Genomic DNA, 25965 nt, shown 5'->3' on the forward strand with positions numbered 1-25965 from the left:
CTTGGAAAAAATAGCATGAAGTGACACTGAAAAGCATGATTCTTTCTCCTTCTGTGCAGACAGTACCTTGGGTAACAGACTGCAGAAAGGGAGCATGACAACATAATAACAGGGGCTGCTGGTGACGAGGATCCACTAGATGCCAGGAATTTTGTTAACATTAGCTTCAACAGAACCTGTATAAGTTGTAGTTACTCCATTTTATGGAAGAGAAAACAAGTGCAAAGAGGTCAATAATTTACCCAAATTGGGGCCAGGGATTTAGCTCAGTGGTTTCGTCACCTGCTGCACAAGCGCAAGGACCCGAGTTAGATCCCCGGTACCAAAAATAATAATAATAATTTACCCAAATATATACAACTAATGGGAGATATAACTAATCTATGATGACACCATCGTGACTTCCAACTTCATGCTCCTTCCAAAATGCGAAGCTGCCTCTGACAGGCACATGCTCACACATGTACAAGGTACTTGATGTCCAGAGCTGAATAATGAGCAAGTAGCTTTTGGCCAAGTACCAGGCATTGATGACATAAAGGCTAAACTGTATTCCTTACAAACATTAGGTCCTGAGAAATGGAGGTAGAGGAGGCCAGAACTGGACCTAGGAAGAACACAATTGTCAATGTTTTTATCTTCCTTGTCTTTACATGGGAGCAGAATATCCAAGTGTAGACAGTTAAAAATAATTTTCAGCTGGAAGTCTGCCATGACTGGCTTGGTTTTGCCAAGGGTATCTGCTTAGTATTCTTGAGCTTTCATTAGCATTTGCAGGAAACACCCAAATGACACAAAGGCAATTCTAGGGGCTGAAATTTAACATCTTAACCCAATTTTTCTAAGGCAGTTAACCTGTGATAAAATGCTGGCTATTTCCTTTTTTTTTTTTTTTTTGTATTAAATTCTTTTATTGGTACATTGTAGGTATACAGCACAATTACATTTCTCATTGGGAATTGTACCTTTACATAATGCATCTTGGTTCTTATTTTTTTCCCCATTCCTAGCCCTCCCTTCATGCCCTCCACCCTTCCCTATTTACAAAGACTTTATTTCCATTTTTTCCATTTCTCATCATTTTTCCTTTCCCTTCTTTCCTTTCCCCTCCCCCTCCCACTACCCCTACCCCGGTATTTCCTTTTTGTAAACTATTTTAGGCCTCCACAAGCAAACCATTTAAACAAGCACCTTTGCATTCACCTCTGCCAAGCCAGGCCAGTGGATGTGCCTTCTTGTAGAATGAATTTACATCATTTGTTGCTGGGATGGAGAATGGACAGTATTTTTCCCAGCCTTGGCTGGGCCAAAGCCAAGGTTATAAGTGCAAATCCTTAACATGATCTTCCTGTAACTACCCTTGTGCTGACACAAATTCCACCCTAGAGAGCAGCCTTTTATTGCATCCTTTATTGTAGGTTTTTCATTTTGGGAAGAATTGATAGTATAAACACATTCTCCACCAGTCATATTCTGTGGCTAGGTTTTTAAAAAGGAGTTAGAAAATCCTGCAGCCAGTAACAATATTTATATTGAAACTCATAGCTCTTGCTTCACAGGGTGAGGGCAAGTAATGGTGAAGAAAGGAATTCCCTTCCCAATACACAATTCTCACATGTCTTAAGAAAACAAAGAAGTATACTGAGCTCACAGTAAATCCTGCAGTAGTTTCTCTATTGTACAGTATTAGGATTAACACTTTAAAAGTCCATCAATGACAAGATAATCTGTTTATATTTAATTCTTTTCAAATACTATGTTTTGTTTCTAAAGAAAAGAACAGCTTAAGTGATAGCTCACTTCTTTCCCCTTCCCTTCACTCTGTCAAAGGCTTAGGACTAGCTGGGTATGATGCCACAGGCTTGTAAACCCAGCACTCTGGGAGGCTGAGGCAGGAGGATCAAAAGCTCCAATATCAGCCTGGGCAACAGTTTAACTTAGTGTGACCCTGTCTCAAAAAGAATAAATAAATAAAAAGGGTTGAAGAGGTAACTCAGTGCAAAGGGCCTGAGTTCAATCCCCAGTACTGGGGGAAAGAAAAAATTAAGGCCTAGGGCCATTTTTGCAAAGCTCTTGACTCACTGACCCTACTGCACTAGAAAGAGAAAATTATAAAATTACAGAATGTTTAATTTACCAAGGTATATAAAAGCATTATTTTCCGGGTTAAATGTCACAAAAGGGTAGTTTGATTATAGTGCTTTATTAGGAGATAGCAATCAATGCTTCTACCACATTGGCTTTTTTTTATTCTAGTAAATAAAATCTAAACTTAAAAAACCAAGCAATTGCTCTAGGGCTATGAATTCTACAAAATTTTCACCCTTTAATGTTTTATGAACATTAGATTCAGAAATATCAGAATGCCACACCCTGAGAAAAACAGTATGAGCCCAAAGCAAGAAGGAAACAAATCAGTAAGTTTATTGTGTACCCCCCCTAATATAACAGCCTGTGGTTTAGTTTCTTGTTCAAAATTAAGTTCACTTTAGGTTTATGGGGAAATAATCTGCAAGATGTTTTTAATGCTGAGACCTGTGGTCAGGGGTTTAAAAATGACAGGAAGTCTCATAGATCCTACAAAATTTTTTCAGTGTAGCTATTTTGAGAGACACAAGGATATAGCCCAAAACAGGCAAAAAGAAGGAACAATTCAATGTTTTATAAAACACCACCACTTCTACTACCCTCACAGAGACTTAAGAATACTTGGGGAAGAAATAAGCAGAAAGGATTACCTGTTTACAGAGATTTCTTGGGATATATAGTTTAGCAGATCACTTTCAGAACAAATTGATCAGTACACTTTAGAAATCTATTTCCCTTTATTTCCCTTCTATTTCTCTTTCCTCTACTTTCCTATTTCATCCAGTAGCACACAAACCTAACCATTTTTTAATCCAATTTCTAGTACCCTTTGCTTTGAGAAAAAAAAATTTTAATTGCTTTACTAGAGTTGGATGAGGAAAATTCAGCAGCATACAAAACACTACGTAATGTAATCATATCTCTGTGTTTTCCTGGGGTTTTTTTGTTTTCAGAAAGAACATTATTCTGGGATGTAAAAACAACCTTGAGAAATACAGAGATAAGAGGTTTCTCTATCTTCCATAGAGTGCCATGTTTCCATGGTGACGAAACTAGCCCTTGATACCCAATTAAGCAATGGGATCCTGGGCTTCCTGCTTCCTCATTCCACGTACCACGGAAACCCACAGAAGGAAAGAAGAGAACCTGTGGTGTGCCTGACAGCTGGACAGAGAACTGCCAGGAGGCTCAGTGCCTAGTCTAGAGAGATTTTGTGTCAATGCTATTCAGAGAAATGACATATTCAATGTTCATTGTTTTGCATAAGTGGTATCCTACTTTGAATAATACCTTTAGAGTAATTTTATAAAATATGAAAGACCTAATAAAAATTCAAAAGCACTTCCCTTCTTGCAAGCAGTTTCCATTGTCATCTAGATAAACTAGCTCCCTTATGCTTCTGAGCCCACTCAAAACTGCCTGGATCTACTCCCACCTTTGAATTTCCCCACAACTGTTCTATTAATGCTCTAACTTGTCAAAGTGATTTCTGAACCCAACTCCTCAGCAAAACCTTTCTTCATCCATCAGGATGGAGTGATGCTCCCCTCTCACCTGTCCACACTGCAGAGGGCTGTGCCTTTTCTGCTCCACCCCTGTGGCTTTAGCCCTTACCCTCCACTTATTAGCATGTTATAAAAATGCAACAGCAGCTCCCAAACCTAGCTGTGCATCAGAATCTTTCTATCCAGGCATCGGGTGCTGTTCTAGAACTATGGAGTCAGAATTTCTGGAAGATAGTATGGAAATATAGGATTTAAATAAATCTATAAATGCTGCCATGTTTGGGAGTCAATGAAGTATGATTTTAGTTGATTTCTATTGTGTTTTTGTGTTCCCAATGGGTACCTCCTTCAAATTAAGTGCATGGGTATGTTTAAGTAGGATATCTGAAAACGTATCTGATAGTGTTACAATGCAGATTCCCCCATACTAGCCCAGGCAAGTCTACCAAAACTGACTGTGTGGGGTATGGCCAGGGAATTTAAATTTAAGTAAGATTCCCATATAAGAGCCCTGTATAGAATAGACACTTCCCTTTTAGGGTCAAACTAAGATCCCTACAGAGACTGGGCAAGTCACTTCAAGGAACAAGGGAGACTGGGTGGGAAGAATGACTAAAAGAAAACTGTCTCACATGGAAGGGTAGGCATTTCTTTGCCTGAACAGTTTGTTGCTATTTTGCCACGAGAAGACGATCCAGTACAACCTAAGTTTGAAGTTTTCAGAAACTAGAAAAAGGAGAAATTTAATTCCTCATAGTTCTGACACACTATGCCCTCCGTTTCTGAGAGTTTCTCCCATGTGCCTGGGATCTGTGGTAATTTACAATATCATGTGTCATTAAGAACCTGATCAAGTTACTTCTTATGATAGATTATACAGTATAACTGAGTTGCAGGGTTCAAGGTCCTATCGGTTATCCAAGCCACTCTTACCATTTAATGTTTCAATTCTTCTACAGCCACTGATGATGCCCAAACCACTTCATCTCTCTTCCAGATTGGCCTGCACTGCACATCTCCAAATATATTTTGGCAACCTCCACTAGGGTATCCTACCAATACCCCAAATGTGACATGTTTCCAAATAAAATTGTGTTTATCTAGTCTCTTTCCTTCAACCAGTTTTCTAGTTGTCTCAGTAACATCAATACTAACCACTGAAGCCAGAAACATGGTGTGTACCTTAATCTTCTGCCTTTCCTTTTAAAACCTACATTGAATCATCTACCAAGTTTTTGCTAAGTCTGCCACCAACAGCATGCAACCTGCAAGCCACGCCCTATTCTAAACAAGCTTTTCACACCCTTTTCATTGTGAGAATAACATCATGCTGTCTTATGACCAGCCAACTTGATTTTACAAAGAAAATCTTGCTTTTTCTCTATGGGATAAGGCCCAGCTAACCTTTCCTCTGACTGAGGGCTGAGCCAACTTGGAAGATTATAATTTATTAAAAATGGAATTCTCAAGCCAGGGATTTAGCTCAGTGGTTCCGCTGCCTGCTTCACAAGGTCCCAAGTTCCATCTCCGGTACCAAAAATCAGTAATCACTTTCTTGCTTTGGGCCAGGGATTTAGCTCAGTGGTTCCGGCGCCTGCCTCACAAGCGCAAGGTCCTGAGTTGGATTCCCCAGTACCAAAAAAAAAAAAGTGGAATTCTCATCTTAGAAAAGAATTAGTACACTTGCATGAAGTTCAGAATCATGAAACTAGCTTTGGGGGTAGGGGAGGAGTCTGAGCTTTAGCAATGAATGTGGTAGGCTCCCTTTCACGTTGAAAGGTAAAAGGAGACAGAAGAGCAAATAGATGTGTCCAGGGTCACGCTCTCCAGGACCTCTGTCCAAGAATTCCTATCATAGGCATCTCTTGTGGTCTACATCTGGACCTTGAGAGAATCTCATCAAAACAAAAATCCTAGCAGCAATTGAGACCAGCTGGGATCATGGGCAGCACTCCTTGTGCTCAAAAATCCTCAACTGGTTCTCTTCCAATGTCAAAACAATTACAGGTGAGAATATGAAGAACCAACAATCATTTGTAATGAGCATAGAACCTTAGTTGGGAACTTTCAGTTCTTTCACAAAGTACATCAAACATCCACAGATTTCATCATTTTGGCATCCTCAAAGAAAAGTTATACAACTGAACAAGAAAATTATGCCACAACTAATTATTAAGCTTCTCAAATACCTAGTAAAATTAAATTACCTTCATAATACTACAAAAAGAGGGAACACATTTATTAAACACAACAAAAATGGACTTTCGGGTCAAAACTGAGTACTTTCTTTAACAATAAAACATGCATAAGAACATTTCAGGAAATATAAAACAAATATTTTTCTCCCCCTATTTTCAACAGTTTTTTCTAATGCCCCTAAAAAGGAAGAGATAAAAACAAGACAGCAAAGATCTGCTAGTCTGTAACTAAAGAACCAGAAAGAAAATCTTGCCTATTAGCTATCATTTCACTCAAAGGATTGTGAAATGCAAAAGCAAACACATCAATTTATTCACAGTAATCAAGTGAAGAGGTAGACTGTTTACCTTTCAGTATTTTTCCAGATATCTAGTTTGGATGATGAATAAAGAAAGAAACTCTTTAAAATATCAAATCTAGAAAAGATATCACCTAGAAATAAGTGACTGTAATTCACAGAGACACTAAAAATAAGAATTTGCAGTATCTGTGCTCAGCAACACAGAAGTATCAATGCACCTTCCGAATCTTATCACTTCACCAACTCCACATGGATCTTCTTTGTAGTACAATTTTTCACAAACTGTGGAATATTTTTTGACAGAAAAAAAGTCTAGGTCACCTAGGCCATTGGTTCTTGTAGCTCTCTGGTTGGGGGAGATCTAAGCATGTATGAAAATGAGTGAAAGTACTCTATGCTGCTAGCACTTTCACTGCCAGTCTTTGTGTCTATCTGCAGAAGCTTTTAGCACATTTATCAGAAGCCAGACAATGCCAGCTCTTTTGATATTAGGTCTCAGGGTGCAGCTTTCAAAATCATCCTTTGTTTCACTCTTCCTGTATTGGTAAAACACACCCAGCAGGTAGTCTACAGACTGAATTTCAAACATCAGCTGTTAATATGCCCAAAACTGTTGCTGCAAAGGAGAGGGGGGGGGAATCACATTAATTGAATCCTGGCCCATTCTCACTCATAATGCCACAATTATATTTTTTGTATGGTAAAATTATATGAAATGATCTGTAACGCCATGCGAAATATTCGGGTGACTAAACCTACAAGTTTTAAATCACATATTTATTGTTATTAAAAGCAATTATTTTCTCACAACAATTCTACAACAAAACCCACATGGAGTATATGTCAATAATTTAAAAAAATAATGTTATAAGCTTTTTTTTCATTTACTCTGGTCTTCCTGTTGGAATACTGATAATCACTAGCAACACTGTTATATCTATAGATAGCTCAAGTTCTAATATTTGTCATTTTCCCAAATGTTTCTGGGACAGATGTCATATGAACATAACAACAGTACCTACCCTCACAGGATTGCTTCAGGGACTCATTACATCATCTACAGTAAGGACATAAGAGTTTATGGCACATTACTTATTGAGTGCTCAAAACATGTTAGCTATTATTTATATGCAAAATTATCAGCAATTATATTAAGATTATCAGAAGTCCATTATTTTCAATAGACCAGGACAGTTCTTCCAAAAAATGAAGATTCCACCATTTACATATGCTGGTCCATTTGCCTGAAACGGTCCTTCTCTCCATATCCCTGACTGAGTCACCCTGCCTGGCTAATTCTTCCTCTGTAGATTTTGGTTTAGACAGTATTTTTCTGGGGGCAAGCAGCCCCTGGCAGCTCCTATGTCTACATTATATTATATACATTCTAGGACACTCTTTCTACATGCTCCAATCCATACCACGATAGTCTGCTTCTTTGTCCTTATCTCCATAACACTTCATGAGGGCAAAGATCATGTCTATCTTTTATATTACAGGTAAGCACAATGCCAGAATATAATGTGTGCTCAATGACTATACATTGTATAATATCCAGTATCTGAGATCAGCATGATGGAGGCTGGAAGAACAGATATGATATAGTGAGAGTGACTACTGCCAACCCAAGAGAGAGAAAAAAAGGGAAGGAGGAAAGAAGTCAGGGAGGGAGGGAGGAGAAGAGAAAGGAGGGAAGGAGAGAAACAGAAATGAAGAGAGAGAGGAGAGAATAAATGAATTTGAGGTTACAGGGCCAGCTGAGGATGAGGATAGTGAAATGACAGGGATATGGCATCCTAAGAGTGCTGAGTAGAAGTAGAGGAGGGCCAATCATCTCTGGAGAAAATTGGGTTCTGTCTGGTTAAAGTAACCAGTGCCACACCCCAGAAGAGCCACACCCAGATTCACTGATACTTGGACATCCAAGGCCCTGTAGCAGGTGAAGCAATGAGAGCCTGTGTTCATCCAACAGATAGTGGGACTTAGAAACCAGCACAGCTCTCAGGTCCCAGTCTAAGCTTTTCAACCAGAGTATTTGACAACCAAAGGCAAGTCAGGAGCCTCCGTTGGGCAGAGTAAAAGAGTCCTGTGCAACCCATGGACCCCCCAAAGACTTACCGGACAGTTGGGATGTGTTGCACATGTCTGGTCCAGCACTGAATTGCAGTGCTGGGGAAGAAACTTTGATACTTTGGGTACAGCTGATGGTAAATGAATTGGAACATTCTGATTTGTTACAGCAGCTACATCAAAGGAAGGAATGACTTTAGAATAACATCTGACAGCATGGAAGGAATTAAGAGAGAGGGCTGCACTGGAAATTCGAGCTTTATACAGATCACCAATTGCACTCTCTGAAGTGGAGCTTGACTGACCTTAATAAGAAAGAAAACAAGTATCTGTCAGTGCTATATACACAATTCTGTACCTCCAGACTACTGTATTTGAAATAAATTATCCTGTTTCATTTTCTCACGTTACACACTTGTATTACATTACACTCAAACAGATGCTGATGGAAAAACAAAATGAGTATTACAGAAGTGACATTTAATGCAATACACACATTATAAATCAGTGTTCATATGTCATGAAAAGAGATTTTTAGAGAAGCAGGGGATCTCTGTGTCTTTGAGTTGTATTTGGGTGTTTGGCTTCCATCATAATCAAAATTGGCCATCCCAATAAAGCAAAGAAGAATGTGGGAAAGTACAATGCCATTTGCCATGAATTAAGTTTGATTTTTCCATTATTAAAGTACATTATCTCATTATATATCTACATTTATATAGATATTTACATATCTATACATATCTATATACTATAGTTTGAACAGTAATTAGAATAAAAAGTTTTTAAAATTTATAATCTCAGCAATGTAATCTCAACACTGAATATTTTCTTTTGGAAATTAATAACAACATAAGTGAAATAATGCAATTTTACACCTACTTTAAATACAAATGTACCCAGAATATTTGTGAAAAACAATTAGAGCAAATGTACACAAAAATTTATGGAAAAGAACAGAACAGAAAAGTTAATGAAGTATAAACATGGCCATGTTACAGATCAAGCACCGTTATCTGTGGGTGCTCTATATCTGTGGGAAACCTTGGGATCTTGGGGGGAGAGGGCTCACTTAACTTCTATAGCTTTCAATTTCCTGACCTGGATGGTCAGAAAAATACATGTTTATATTTTCTGTTCTCTAACTGATGCATCCTTCACCTCCATAAATAAAACCCAAGAAGTCCAAATTACAGAAAGCCTTATATTAGAGAAGTATGTTCTATCACATGATTTTTAAAATCTCTGTCCCCAAACTGGAAAGCTAAATGTACCAATTGAAAGATGGCTAAAAAATTTTCTCTATAAATCATTTGCTAAGCTAATAAAATCATTAAAATAGTGATGAAGACAATATAACAACACATTAAAAAATACATATGGGACAAAGTTTAAAAAATGAAGAGACAAAATGGGATATTTAATGATTGCTACTATTGAAAATATACCTAGAAAAGGACATGAAGGAAATACATACAAAATAAAGTGATGAGCATAGCTAGGTTAGCAAAAGAGTCATTGACCTTCCATGTCTTCTCTGGTTTGAACATATATCATAAGTCAAAGGTCTGAGTATATTTGTGTCCTCCCAAGAGTGAGGTGATGCAATGCCATGAGATACAAATCATAGGAAGGTCTGAATCACTGCCATAAAAATAGTGCTTCGGCTTTTCTGCAGAATATAGACAGTATTGTATGTATACAAAATAACATTGACAGGCATATCCCTGTGGCCTGACCTCAATCTGATTTAATCTGGGCTGATCTAATGATTCCATGTCACATTCAGCCACAGCTACTTTAAATAGTTTAACAATGGCTCATGGCAACTTTCTTTCCCTATTTCCTTCCCTCTCCTTTAGGTCAGAAGAAAATTCTTGAGGATTATTTGGTTGTATGAACAAGGAGGCTGCACTCTATTTTGGCCCTTTCTCTTTTGATATAAGATACTAACCCTAGGCCCGGGGATTTAGCTCAGTGGCACCATGCCTGCCTTGTAAGTGCAAAGTCCTGAGTTTGATCTCTGATATACCTAAAAAAAAAAGGTACTAACCCTAGAGACCTCATTTGTTCCCATGGCTCCCATTATAATCCATACATGTGTGTGGTACCTCTAGTATGACACTTGAAATACCAGTGAATCATAATGAGAAACCAGAGACATTTATAGCTAAAAGGATACACATTGAGGCCATTATTTCACATATTTCATTAAGTGAAATAAATAGGACACACATATGTAAGTACTGAATAGTTTCTCTGGTGTGAGAAACTGAAAGGGTAAATGGGGATCAAAATGTATAACAGATAATGTAAAATAGGAAGAAAAGGTCCAAAGGGGAAGGGAAAGGGGAAGTGGGAGGGATAGGGGAAAGGAAAGGAAAAAATATGAGAAAAGGAAAAAATGGAAACAAAGTCTTTGTAAATAGGGTGGTGGGGTTGAAGGGAGGGCAAGAGAATGGGGAAAAAAATAAGAACCAAGATATATCATGTAAAGGTACAAATTCCCAATGATGAATGTCATCATATTATATACCTAAAATAGACCAATAAACTTAATGAATAAAAAAATTCTAGTGAATCACAGTTTGCTTTTGCATTGCTCTCTGCAACTTATTTGTGAACTCTATAAGAATGGAGTTGACATCCTAATGAGGGAAGAGACAATAAATAAAACACACAAATAAAGAACATTAGCAGGTAATAAGTGCTTAGAAGACAAATCTAGTAGAGAAAGTGGATAAAAAAAAACTCTTGCATTGTGTACAGAGAGGAGGAGTGTGTAGTTTTATCTAGGTAGTTGAGAAGGAATCACTGAGAAGGTAACATTTAAGCAAAACTGTCAATACACTTCAACTTTTTGATTTGACCCAAAGAGGCTCTAGGAGATCTCAAGTCTTCTCAGTGTTTTAAAAGCCTGAAGTCTAAGATGAAACCCAACAGTAGATAATTCGATTTTCTGATTCTGTGCAGTACAAATGACATGAAAACATTTAAGATTCAAAAAAGATAAATCAATTAATATATTAAATGTTCAGTGCACTGACAGTTCTAAATTAATGTGAATAAAGTCAGTTTTCTGTATCTGCGGGATCTTCATCTAGGGATTCCCATGGATCAAAAAAAATTTTTTTTTAAAAACCTGCATCTACACTGAATGTGCAGACTGTTTTCTTGTCATCACTCCCTAAATAATATAAGGTAACAACTATTTACACAGCATTTACATTGTATCAGGTATAAGTAATTTAGAGATGACTTAAAGTGTATGGAAGGATGTGCATAGGTTATACGAAAATACTACGTCACTTTATTTAAGACACTTGAACATCTGCAGATTTTGGAATTCTCAGGGGACCCCAGAACAAATCTCTCATGGATACTGAGGGACAACTGTATATCCCTTCCCTTTAGGTTCTGTTTTATAAATAGACAGACACCAGCGTTCTTATCATCTACTAGCAAAATTATGCTTCTGGTAATTAAGGTCAATCTTGAGCCCAACTTCTGGGATAATGCTATTTAACTGCTCATGGCCACCTTATGCACTTCAAGCTGCCAACATAAGAGGACTCCTCATGTAATTTCCCAGCTATGCTCCATCTCCTAGTTTTGGCACATGCACAGGAGCCCAGGGGTGCAACAGGGCATCCATGGAGGCCCTAGTACCCACAAGCAACACAGGCACAGGCAGGTCTCACCTCTCACAGCTTCATCCAAGGGGGCCCCTGCAGCAGGAAGGGAATACACATTCAAGCACTTATTAGCCAGGAACTGGATGCCTCTCACAGGTGAGTAAGTGCTTGCCAATACATTGTTTTCCCTTGAAAGAACCAAAAATGAACAACAAAACACACACACACAAAAAAAACATTTTGCACATTTCTCCAGAAAAACAATATAAATATTACTGAGTTCAAATGCTCTTCTAATCATTCAAGTTCTAAACATTCTTGACAGAGCCTCAATTATAGATTATTTAAACATGAGAACAAAGAACTGCACGGGACCACTCCTTAGGAATGATTGGCTTTTCCTACATTGTTTGTTTACATATTCTAGTAAACCTAAGCAATCATTTGACATGTTTCATTTTATATTAGTGAGTTTAAGGACTGGTAAGTGAAACAGGGCTGGGTATTCTAGGGCCCTAGACCTCCTGGACAGAGGAGTACGAGAATCTATAATGTCCCTGCTAGATTGCCATAGCCACAGACACTGCAGTTAGGAAAGGCAAAAGCTCCACGGTAAGATCAGGAATAGCAAAATCATGAAAAGTGAGTCAAATAATGAAAGGACCATTATAAGCCTGAAAGTATTAATTACATCTCCTTATCACTATAATGAAATGACATAAGTCAGCAATGGGAAAAGTTCACTGATCCTTAAAACCTGAGCTTTCATGTAGATAGGTTCAGTTCCTATCTACACATATGGTATCAGCATGGGAGGAAAATAACAAACAGTCTTTGGATTCACTAGAGCCCTGATCATACCTTTCTGCCTTGACTGTGCATGGGAGGGATAGCTGGATGGGCATTTGTTTCTTACAAAACCTCCTATTATTCTGAAGGGCTTCTGTAATCTAAAAAATATAGATATAAGTAGTTAAAAATAGATTTAGGTAGATATATTTTCTCACATACATGAAGATACACATTTCCAGTTTAAAAGGAACACAATTATAGTATAAAACCATTGCCCACAAGAATAAAATTCAAAGCTTTGAGACTTCACTACCTGTCTCATGGCAGCTGGAGGGATTTTCTCCCGGACATACTTCACATAATCAACTGTTGCCTCAAGAACTGAAGCTGAGTCATTCTTTCTTCCCTTGATATATGGCAACAGAATGCGCAGCTGCTCACAGCAATACTTGATTCGTTCTCTGATCAAAGGATTGTAATAAAGAAGGTAGTTAGTCTCATTTTATTCATGTGAAAAAAGACAGCAATCCTTCCTCCTGAGTAAAAGACCGTTTGTAAAAGAACTGTCCACACCTTTCCCCATCTAGTCTCTGTTTTAGGGAAAGACTGTATCCCCAGAAGCCAGCAGCCCTCACAGACCCTGGAATCACAAACTCTTAGGCCACCCACTCATATGCTGCACAAGGAGCCACTGCCAAGATGTGTCTGTATGTACACAAGCCCCAGATCCTTCAGCCCAGACCTGCTACAGTGTACAAGTGTCCATAACTGGGGGAGAATACACACACATTCCCTGTCTGTGCAAACCAACAGACATTCTGCCCTCTAAGCAAAGAATCACACAGACACAGACAGACATGCGCGCACACACACAAAATATCTGTTTGTTGAAATATATGTACGTATCTCATATATATATATATATATATATATATATATATATATATATACACTAAAAACCTAGCAAGCAACAGTATCTTCATGTCACTTGGATTGGACCACATTTCCAACAATACATCAATTAGCATCTCATAATGCAGGTGATTATGTGGCTTGAGCCAAAAGAATGAGAAGACTGCTTCCTTTCTATGAGGTAGGTATGGACAGAACAAATAAATATGCAAATGGAAAGAACATCCAGGCCAGTGTTAGGAGGAAACTAAACCTTTCATGTGACTGGTAGTCTAAAAGAAATTTATAGGAGATGTAGATTTGATTAATTTAAGCTTTTAGTGCTTTCATTCATCCATGTGTTCAATTAAGAAACATTATTAAGTACCTGTTGTGTGTTACATATGGTGTAGGCATATAAAATGACTCTGCTAATTAGCTGGGATCTTATGCAAGATACTTAATTCTCTGGACCTTGAAATGACAGAGAAGTTAAATAAAAATGAAGGTTTGATATATATTCAATGATAAATATTCTAGATAAGTGGTATTTTTATTGGGCTTTGGGATCTCTGGGGATTCTGTAGAGGTGTCTCAGGAACTATTCTGAAAAGAAAAGGATGGGAGAGTCAACAATTTGACAAGTATGAAGGGCTTTGAAAGTTTTCATTCCCTTTAACAAGGTAATTTCCATTTACAAAGATTTACCCTAAAAAGACATTCTAAAACAGAGAAAACTTCATATAAAGACACCCATTATAGCTGTATATAAGTAAAATATATAAAACACATAACACAGAAAGATGCCCTAACTAGGGTATATATGTTCAGTAAAATATTATCTGGTCATGGAAGTAATATGTTCTATATAATATATAGTAATATAATAATAAATGTATATAATATAATATATAATATATTAGAATATATAATAAATATATATTAATAATATAATATATAAATATGTTCTATTAATAATATATTAATATAGTTATAATTGATATATAATATATAATAATTCATAATATATAATATATAGTAATATGTTATATATGTTATATATAAAGTTAGAAGTAATATGTTATAAAGCACATAAAATATTGTCCTGGCATTAAACAAGGCAAAAATGAAACAAAAAGAGTGAAATCAAAACCATCTCATAACAGTTATTCCTGGGTGGCTGTCTATAGACAACATTTTGTCCTTTTATTATCTATATTTTCCAAATATTTTGCCAGGCATATCTCATACTCATAACAAAAAATGCTATTAAACATTTTTTCAACATTAGAAAAATGTTCAAACATACAAGAGTTGAATTGTATTGTGAACATCTATATAGTCAATAATTCAGAGTCTATAATTAATATTTGCTTTATCATATATGTATTTCCCTACTGTTGATCCATCAATCTACTTTAATATATTGAAACATTTAAAAGTAAGTTGTAGACTACAACCTAAATTTATCAGCAGGGCTCAAATTATTTTATCTTCTGGTAAAAGCTATGTGAGATAACATGCACAAATCTTAAGGGTACCATTCTATGAGTGTGGACAAACAACTGTGTAACAGAAACCCTACAATGAACAACAAAAACCCTACAATGTTCTCTCAAAACCCTATAATGTTCCTTATATTCCTTGCCAGTCAGTCATCACTATCTCTAGCCCCGTAAGATATTTTCTCAACCCACCTTATTTTGCCTATCCTCAAAGAGCCCATAAATTATTTCTTAAAACATGTGATAAGTCTTCTTGTACTCAATGTAATGTTTTTGAGATTTCTCTATTTCACTGCCTACACCAGAAGCTTGCTTCTTTGCATTCCATTGCATAAGTATACCATAGCTTATTTATCTATTCCCTTATTGACAAACACTTAGGCTGTTCCTAGTTTTTGGTCACTATAAATAAAGCTGATAGATCATTCCATATATCTTTTTGTGAATGTGTTTTTCTCTTGGATAAATATCTAGGAATAAAAATGATGGATCATTTCCTTTGTTTATAAAAACTGCCAGAATTTTCATCAAGTTTTCTACTCCATTTTCTACTCCCAACCATAAATATCTGAAAATTCTTGTTTCTTGTTTCAAAAAATTTTGGTTGTTTTGGTGCTGAGATTGAACCTACAGCCTTTGCTCTGAGCGAGATCCCCAATCCTTTTTAGTATTTTTTTGAGACAAATTTGACCAGGCTGAGCTCAAATTTTTGATCCCTCTTCCTCAACCCTCTAATCACAGATTACAGGTGTGTGTCATCATGTCTGGGTTGTTTCAAATATTTTGACAATATTTAACATAGTCAGTAGTTTTAATTTTGGTCTTTCTGACCATGTGATAATATCTTATGCTTTAACTTGTATTTCTTTCACAACTGGTAAGATGTGCAACCTTTCCCTTTGCTTATTGAATATTTGTGTATCTTGTGAAGTATCTGTTCAAGTATTTTATCTACATTTTAATTGGATCACATGAGGTTGTAAAATTTTATTATTATTGAGTTTTAGGGCTTTTTTGCATGTCCTGAATACCAGTATTTGTCAGGTATCTGTTCAGGATTTTTTTTTTTTTTTTGAGATGTTTTAGGACTTCATCCCCAACTGTGCCATTTACAAGTAAAGGGGTTTTGCTTTTTTTCAATCTGTATGTCTATTTTTCTTGCCTAATTGCAAAGGCTAAGACTGTTTACTTAGTAAGAAACAAATTTTAAATGGACACCCTTACCTTGCTCCTGATCTTTTTAAGAAACAAACAGTCCAAATTCAATTATTAAATGCAATATTAGCCACAGGTATTTCATAGATGCCCTTTAACAGATCAAAGAGATTCTCTTCTACATCTATTTGCTAACAGGTTTTTTGCTCTGTTTCCTTTTGTCTTATCAAGAAAGGATATTGAATGTTGTCAAGTTTTAAGTGGTTTTTGTTTTTATGGCACTAGGCATTGAACCTGGGGCCTCACACCTACTAGGTTAAGCACTCTGCCACTGAGCTACACCCCCAGCCCAAGTAATTTTTTCTGAATCTTCTAACAATATGTTTTTCTGAATTAGTGACTTTTTTAATGTTACACCAGCCTAGTTTTTGTAAGATAAACTTGATGTGATCATGATATAGTATATCTATTGTTCTTGATTCAATTTACTAAAATTATGTTAGTACTTTTGCATGTACATTATGAAAACTTTTGGTCTGTTATTTTTTTCCTAAAACGTCTTTGTCGGATTTAAGGTTATGCTGGTCTCTTCAAATAGGTTAGGAAATGTTCCCTTCTCCATTTTCTTTAAGAATCTACTCCAGATTGGAATTACTTCTATAAATGCTTGACGGAATTCATTGGTAAACCTATCATTATAGGGCTTTCTCTTTAGTAAGATATTTGACAGCATGTTCAGCTTCTTTAATACGTAAGGCTATTGAGATTTCTGTTTCTTCTGGTATCAGTTTTAGTAAATTGTATTTTTCAAGAATTTGTCCATGTAATCAAAGCTGAATATATTGGCATGCAATTGTTCAAATATGCTCTTAATGCATTTAAATATTTATAGGCTCTGTAATGACAGTCTCTTTCATTCGTGGTATTGGTAAATTGTGTTCATTCTCTGTCCAACACCCTTACTTTTTCACTTCAGTTACTTAATTTTTTCAGCTTAAGATGGTAACTTATATTACTAATTTTTAGATCTATCTTTTCTAATATAAATATTTAGTGTTTCCCTAAACTTTGTTTAGCCTGATTCCAGAAAGTTTTATATATTCTGCTTTCATATTCACTTTGAAATGTCTTCTAATTTTTCTTATAATCTTTTTCATTTACTCATGAATTATTTAGAACTCTACTTTTAATTTCCGAGTATTTCAGGTTTCTCAGGTTTCATTTAAATCTTATTAATTTATAATTTAATTTCATTATGGTTAGGAAATAACACTCTTCATAAATTCAATTCTTTTAAGTGTCTTGAGATCGTGCATATACCAGCATACAGTCTGTGTAAGTGAATGTCCTACATGCCTTTGAAAAAAAGGAGTATTCTATTGCAGTTGTGCCATGTGGTGTCCTACCAACATCCATTAGATCAAGGAGGGTAATAATGTTCACATCTTCTAATTTGTTGATGTCTAGTTGTATAAACTGCTAACACAGTGGTGTTAAATTTCCAACAATACTTGTAAAATTATCTATTTGTCCCTTTAATTCATAAATTACTGATTTAAATATGTCACAATCACATGTTTGTTATCTGGATCCCAGGACTTGGAGGTCTCAGGCAGGAGGATCATTACAGTCCAGGAGTTTAAGACAAGCCTAGGTAATAGGGTGAGACCCTGTCTCTAAAAAATCATTCTGATAAACTGACATTTTTACCACTAAAGAATGCCTCTCTATACTTCAAATAATATTGTCTTCAAGTCTACTTTATTTGATATTAACATAGCCAATGTGGCCTTATACTTACTGTTTCCATGGTATATATTTTTCTATGAATTTACATTATTATGTCTTTATATTTAAAGCTTGCCTCTTACAGACAGCAGATAGGTGGATCTTGGTTTTTGCTTGTTTTTATCTGTCCTGACAATCTCTAACTATATGTTGGATATAGTTGGATAAAGGTCTACTGTTTTAATATTTTTCCTTTTATTCTCTGGCTTTTTAGTTCTCTTTTCATCCTTTCCTTCTGTTTGAATACTTTTTAAACATTGAATTTCAATCTGTCTTTTGGCTTCATAGCCATGTCTTTTGCATATCTCATTAGGGTTGTTCTAGGGATGAAAATATGTACCTGAACTTTTTAGTCTATTTAGAGTTAATATTTTATGACCACATAATATACACAAATGCTGTAGTACATTTATCCTACTCATTTTTCATGCTACAATTGTCATATATATCTACAAATATTGCAAATCATATGTAATATATCTACAGGTGTTATAAATTCCATAGTACAATGTTATGGTTTTTGCTTAAAATAGTATTAGGCATTTTAAATATATGAAAAGGAAAATGTCTTTTAAATATTTACTTGTATATTTATCATTTCTGGTGATATTCAGTCCTTCCCAGAGATCCAACTTTCCATTTGGCATTATTTCCCTTAGACCAAATAATTTTATTTAGTTTTCTTACCCTGGGTGTCTGCTGGTGTCAAAATCCTTATGTTGTCTTTTATCTTAAAATGTCTTTATGTTACTATTTGTTAGGAAATAATACCTGATAAAAATAGGATTCACACAAAAAAAGTGAAGAGTGTAAGGCATGGTAAATACAGTGGTATACATAAGAAGATCATTTTATTAACATTTTTAAGAACAGTAGCATCCATCTGTTTATATTTCCAGTGTCTATTTATTCTGTTTTTCTGATTGTGTAAGCCACAATTAAATGGAGGAAAACAGGATCTTTTCAAGGTTAATACAAGAAAATACCTAAAGAATTGTTGTAACTCAGAAATAACTTTGTAAACAGTGAAGAATCTGTTTTACTCCAAAAAGGAATCTAAAATTTGAGTTAAAAATAATAGTTACAGATTAAAGTGACTGAAAATTATTTATCATTTTCCTAACGAAGAGTCAGGGTCTCATTTCCTTCCCCTTGAATCCCTGCTAGCCTATCCTGCTATTACTAATGACCTGAGGAGAGTTGACTCTATGGCAGTTCTGCAACTAGCATTTTAGAAGATATAGCTTTAATACTAGTCTCACAGACCCCTAACCTACCATGTGAGATGTCTGTACCTTTCCCGAGACACCATGTGAAGATAACTGAGCTCACAGGCAAAGGAAGGGAGCGACCCATCTGAGTAGAACTGTAGCCTCCCCCCCAGTCCAGAACAATGCATGTGGATGGAGATGGACTGGTCTCTCTAGACAGGCCATTTGCTTACTGAACACCACAGAATGACTACAATAAATACCATGCTCAGAAGAATCATGAAACCCAGTTCTGTTCAAATTGAACCCATAAAATCATGAAATATGACAGCTGCTTTAAGCCACCAAGCTTTGGGGTAATTTATTACATGGCAATAAATAACTGGTACAATGGCTTTCTGTTTAAAATAAAACTAACAATAATGTGGGGTCAATATAAAAGTAAAATGTATGATGACATTAATAAAAATGGAAGACAGTAAATGGAAATGTAAGGTATGATAAGGATATATCAACTTACAATAGAATATAAGAAATAAAGGATATGTATTACAATCCCTGGAGCAACCAGTAAAAAAGTTTTACCTAAAAAGTCAAAAGAGAAAATAAAAAGAAATGCTAAAACATACTTGATAAATCCAAGGAAGGTAGTCAAAAAAAGGATAAAGAAAATAGATTAGTGAACATAAACGGAAAAATTATAAACCTAAAGAAAACTTAACAATTAGAAGTAAATAGAGACTGAAAAATATAGACTGTCAGACAGGCAAATAAACACAAGGACTGGGGGTAAACCAGGCATGACAGAAAACTAAGGTGAATGTTTACATTAAAATAAAATTGTTGCAGTAAAAGACACGTTGCCATTAATCTCCTCAAAGTATTCCATGTGATTTCAAATACACTTATTCCGTCATTCTTGCCATCTCCTAAAGAAGTCCTGTAAGTCCTTTCTCATGAGTATCTTCAGTTGCACTCTCATGGCTGTCGTGGTGTCCTGAATCCAAATGCTTATCTTTCGTGGTCATTTTTTACTTTGGCAAAGAGCCAAAAGTCCCACAGTACCAGATCCATGAATAATAGATGGGGATATGCTGTAATATTTTTATAAGCCTTTCTGCTGGATGGTACTTGGCAACAGCATTCATCATATTTTTGATCATACCTCATAAAGATACTCATAAAAGACTTCCAGAACAGCTTCAGGAAGTGGCAAGAATGGAGTGAAACAAAATGGCAGAGTAGCAATCCTGGAAGATAACAAGGCAAAGAGAGAAAAAGTAGATCTCTGAGAATCAGGAAGGAACTGACAGGAAAATTAGAAGCTACAGAGAAGGTGGAGAAATGCTGAGAAAAGAACAAAGCAGTCTGGAAGTTTGTCCTGACTCCCAGGAAGGGGAACCAGTCTTTGCACAAGGTAAGCCCCAGGGCCAGCAGCTCCAGGGAAAAACAGTGGACCTGGCCACTGGTGCCAGCCCCCAGGAGGAGCATTTGGCTATTGTGAACTGCAGAAAGAGTGTGAAGTTTTGATCCAAGGTGATTCCTTCCACATGCAGGCACCACCCAGAGAGAAAATGCAGTGCAGTGCCTGCCATATTGCCAGAGAGTGTTTAATCAGATGCCATTTTGGGAGGAGTTGATTATTTAAAACTGAGGCTCAGAACATCTAAAAAACAACTTTGCTTCAGGGTTTCCAGTGTAACCCTCCCACAGTGATAGTGAGAGACAACCATGGGAGATAGTCATGGACAGGGAGCAGGCTAGATATAGACCCCTTGAAAAGTTCAAGCTTAGGCTGGGAAGGACCCAGGGCCCTGCCCTTGTAGAGAGAAGGCATCCTTGGATTGTGTTGTTCTCAGAAATGGCTGGGTCTGAAAGTGCTGGCATTAGTACAGCAGGCTGCTTGAACCCTTTCCTATTGCCTACATCTAGCACAAATCAGAGGTCTGATTGCTCTCCCAATCTACCAATGTAACCAAGAACATATATGGGCTTGGGCAGTTACTGCAGCCTGGGGTAAAGGGATAGAGGAATCTCTAGAAGAGAGAGGTACCTCACAAACCCACAGACTATAAAACTAGATGAAGAAAACTATAATGTGCTGGATCCAAAACTTCAGATCCTGGAAAGAAATCATTCATTCAAAAATACCATCTTTTTTTCTTCTTTGGATTTTTTTCCTCTCTCTTGTGTGTGTTGTTGTTGTTGTTTTGTTTTTTTCCTCTTTCTTCTTTATTGGTTTCTGATGTTTGGAGAATTTTCCTTTCTGCTTTTCTCTAAGCAGTACTTTAATGGCATCTTACAAACTTTGATATATTTTCACTATTACTCAGTTCAAAATATTTTCTCATATCCCTTATGAGTTTCTCTTTTACCAATAACTATTTAGAAGTATATAACCTGATTTCTACATGTTTGGAGATTTTCCAGGTACTGAATTACAACTTAATTATGTTGTCATTTCACATTTTCTGAGATTTATCTTATGGACCAGAACATGGTCTACCTTGAATAAACTGCGAGCATTTGAAAAGAATATATAGTGCGTTGTTTAGGAGTATAATATTCTTTAAATATTAATTAGAACTGGTTAATAGCGTTTTTCACATATTCTGTATCTTTATTGATTTTCAGTGAGGGTTAAATTCTTCAGTGATGACTACAGATCAATCTATTTTTCCCTTTATTCCTGACAGTGTTTATTTTATGTGTTTTGAAACTTTGTTGTTAGATGCCTGTCTTTTTTTTTGGTACCAGGGATCGAACTCAGGTCCTTGTGCTTGCGCAGCAGGTGGCAAAACCACTGAACTAAATCCCCAGCCCAAGATCCCTGTCTTCTTAAAGTACTGACTGATTTATCATTAGGAAATGATAAAGCTCATTTATCTACACTAGTATTCTTTGTCTTAAAATCTCCTTTGATGTAAATATACTTTCTTGTGATTAGCACTTATATAATTTTCTTAGACCTTGTATATGTTTTTATGCTTAAAGAGGGTTTCTTGTAAATAGCATGGGGTTGAATCTTATGATTTATTAATTTAGTTAATTAGTTTTATTCATTTCTGTACTGCTGAGCATCAAACCCAGGGCTTTCAGCATGGTAAGCAAGCACTCTACTCCGATCTACATGGTATGATCAACATATATGGTGACTGTTCACATTTTAAAAATTACTATAGTAAGGACACATTGCCATGAATCCCCCTCAAAATACTTCACTTCAAACACACTTATCCCATCATTCTTGCCAATTTCTAAAACTGCTCTGGATGTCCTCTTTCATAACTGTCTTTATGAGTTATGATCAAAATTTGGTGAATACTGCTGCCATGTGCCATCTAGCAGAAAATCAGGCTCATAAAAATATTACATCCTTATTCTGTGAGACCCCTTCCCCAAAGTCAAAATGATCATGAAAGAAACACTTTGTATGGATTCAGGACATCAAGGCAGCCATAAAAGTGTACCTAAAGACACTCGTGAAAAAGGACTTACAGAACTGCTTCAAGAAATGGCAAGAGTGCTCGGATAAGTATGTTTGGCATTACTGGGAGTAGTTTGAAGGGGATTAATGGCAACATGTCTTCACTATAATAAATCTTTTAAAATATTCAAACATTGACCATATTTTTCAATCATACCTCATACAAAAGAATATTCACAACAGTTTTACTCTTAATAGACAAAAGTTGAAGAATGAATAATTAAAATGTGGTATGTTAATACAATGGAACAGTCTAAACAATTATAAGGTCCAAAATACTGATACACATTAACAACCATCAGTCTCAAAACATTTGCAAGTGAAATAAGACAGATACAAGTGCACAGTGACAATTCAATTTATACAAGAAAACTAATCAATGGTGACAAAAATCAAAACAGTCATTGCCTTTGAAGAATGGAAAGGGCACAAGGTGTTTTATAATGTAGGTTTTAATATTATTCAGGTATGATGGGGCCAGCTGATTAAGAGGAGGCCATAAAGATGGATTGTTGTTCATAGTTTCCAAGAGGACTTGGCTTCCACCCTACATAATGCCACATGAGGAAGTACCAGGAGGCAGAAGAGGCAGGAGGAAAGTACAGAGAAGGGCCTTTACTGTGGTTCCCAAGAGAAGGAACACAGGTGGGGGATGGAAAGCACACTTAAGATCAGCTAGTTTGAATCATTTCTGCAAGATCTGAGGTGTAGAATCTATCCCAAGTTGTCTGGTACCTGGTATGAGGTGATTAGGGCAGGAGAATACTGGCCTGAAATGTTAAGGCCCCATAGAGGAGGTGAGAAAAGTGCAGGTTCTGGGTTGGTTTGTTTGCATATGAAAGGTGTGCTCATAGATGAGTAATTTACTACCTATAGAACTAGCTATTCCTGGGAGGGGCTGGCTATCCATGGCCAGTAAGGTACCAGACATCAAAATATCAAAATAAAAACATGCTTAATGCACTAGGAATCATCCTAATGTGCTGGAAGTGCTCTGGTTTAGACAGGAGTATGAATTTGTCTATCCCCTGACCCACCCTGAGGCTTCCCTGCTCTGGCCTTGCATGTTGTGTTGAGCCCCTTACTCTTGAGAACTATGAGTAACAAACCATATTTTTGAAATTCAAACTATACATTTAAGATTCCATTGCACATGAATTTCATGGCATGTTAATTATGCCACAAGTTTTTAAAAACTAAAAAGGAGAAGAGGAGGACGAGGAAAACATGGGAGAAAAAGTTTAATGAAACGTTTTGAATGATGTTAATGTTGGCCCAAAAAAGTATGAAAATAACAGGCTCTAGAGATTCCATATGATTTTGTATTTTTTTTTCCTTTTTGTATGGAAGCGCAATATGTAACAATGAATCAAAGGCAAGTCTTGTATTTTTTATCTGCCAAGGAAGTCACTTGATTATAACCTAATTCAAATAAATCAGAAAAAGAATCAATCTGAGTTTATTCTTCCTCAGTTAAGAGTGATTCTGAAAGGCTATAAGTAATATGGGGCTAAAGTTCTTGGTCCAAACTAAATCCTTAAGTCTCTCCTCCAAACAAATGTATCTCAAGCAAGCAAGTCACAGGGAGTAACTTCTGGGGCAGACACGTAAGACCATCTGAGAACTCCTTTTTCTAACCTTCCTGAGATTTTTTTTTTAAATAACTTTATTATCAAACACACACACATACAAAAAATTAAAACCATTCAAAGAAGAACAATGCAAGGGGGAAAAAACTACAATAATATTCAAACACAGTAGAACTCAACCAAAACAAAACTGAAAAGCACTTAAATATTTTTCCATACAACTTAAAAAAGCATCTCAAGCACCAACAAGACACCAGAGGATGTGATTTGTTTCAGAAAGATCCCCAAAACCAACACTGAACAAATAATGATCTGGAAAAAAAACTCCAGTTAGTTAGCAGACTCCACATAAGCCAAACTTCTCCCTAATTTAAATTTCAATACAGTCATATGACACGCGATGGAAACACAATCCCAGAAATATGTTATTAAGGCATTTCATCATGTGTACCTTTAATTACTCTCAGTTTCTCACACTAGAGAAACTATTTGGTATTTATACATACGTGTCCTATTTATTTCGCTTAAGAGGATGGCCTCAATATGCGTTCATTTAGCTATAAATATCTCTAATTTCTCATTCTTTATGGCTAAGTAGTACTCCATTTTGTAAAAAGAACCCACATCTTCTTTATCCATTTCCTGAGATTTCTACGGCTCAACTTGGAAAACCTCCATTTGTGAGAAATCGTGGAAAAACTTTTACTTCTTTTGAAAATTATCAACCAAGTTAGACTCAAGGACATACAGAAAATGACAGCATCCCTTGGAAAACACACATCCTCAAGATTTTTTTTAAAAACCACCACAATTTATATATTTTAAATATATCAAGAATATTAGAATTAATTATTATTCTGTTCTAATGAAAATGGGGTGTCAGAGTTATTAAAAAGGACAAAAGTCACAAATACAAATGTTCAAAACCACTGGCTAGAGCTATAATTTTCTGACACTGGTAAATATCATGTTACCTGATGCTGGTTAAAAAATCCAAATACAAAATTATATGTAAATCAACTGATTTGGACAAGAAGGAAGAAGAAAGGAAACCGACGAGAAGCAATCAGTTAATCACAGGCCTAGGCAGAAGGGTTAAGAACAGGGATAGGCGAAAAAAAACAATTTGGGATGGCTTCTTTTATCTCCTGGTATCTCCAAGCAAACCTTTAAGGAGGAAAAAGGGAGATCCCCCTAAGCTTTTTTTTTTTGAGAAACAAAGACTTCTAGTCCTTCAAATGTTGCAACAGAGGATAAACACCCCACCCCTCCAAAGCTTCTTTTTAGTCTTCTAGATCAATAGTCCATAGATATTAATTTCCATCAACCACTAAAATTTTTACAAAACAAATATTTAACTTTGAAGGGCTAATAAAATGTTCCCAACACTAGACCTACAGATGGAATAATAAAGAGTATCCTAATACCATTTCATGGTAACTATTTACTAATACCACCACGATTTTAACACAAAATGAATTATGGAGAATATAATGTCATACGAACTTTATAATATGTAGCTTTTAAAATATTCGTTGTATTGTATTTTCCTCACTGTGCAGCTCAGCAAAATTTAAGCATATATGTGAGTAAAGCCCTTCTGGACCAGAGTAGGTCATCTACTATCCCATCTCATAAAGCCTCAAACCCCACCATCTTCCCCAGACAGTGGAAGCTGTTTAGCACAGAGCTTCTCTACTACCTGTCTGTCTGGTCTCATCAAAAACTTCATATGTGACCACAGTGAGC

At 36.1% G+C, this 25965-nt stretch overlaps 1 protein-coding gene across 2 annotated transcripts in view; it reads right to left on the reverse strand.

Annotated features, from left to right (window-relative positions):
- Sohlh2 (spermatogenesis and oogenesis specific basic helix-loop-helix 2) overlaps positions 1 to 25965 on the reverse strand; it is an 81004-nt gene that overhangs the window by 21592 nt on the left and 33447 nt on the right. For both annotated transcript variants that reach the window (XR_002398295.2, XM_021266483.2), the window contains exons 7-10: positions 12904 to 13051; positions 12660 to 12748; positions 11865 to 11986; positions 8212 to 8468 (exon numbers count right to left, since the gene is read on the reverse strand). Coding sequence is in view for 1 of the 2 variants with exons in the window: in XM_021266483.2 (XP_021122142.1) it covers positions 8212 to 8468; positions 11865 to 11986; positions 12660 to 12748; positions 12904 to 13051 (616 nt within the window). In the remaining variant the exon portion in view is untranslated. The remainder of the gene's footprint in view (positions 1 to 8211; positions 8469 to 11864; positions 11987 to 12659; positions 12749 to 12903; positions 13052 to 25965) is intronic.

The sequence above is a fragment of the Heterocephalus glaber genome, unplaced genomic scaffold (assembly GCF_053883595.1).
Source record: "Heterocephalus glaber isolate CG9 unplaced genomic scaffold, H.glaber_assembly_v1.0 deba00001720, whole genome shotgun sequence".
Lineage (NCBI taxonomy): Eukaryota > Metazoa > Chordata > Mammalia > Rodentia > Bathyergidae > Heterocephalus > Heterocephalus glaber.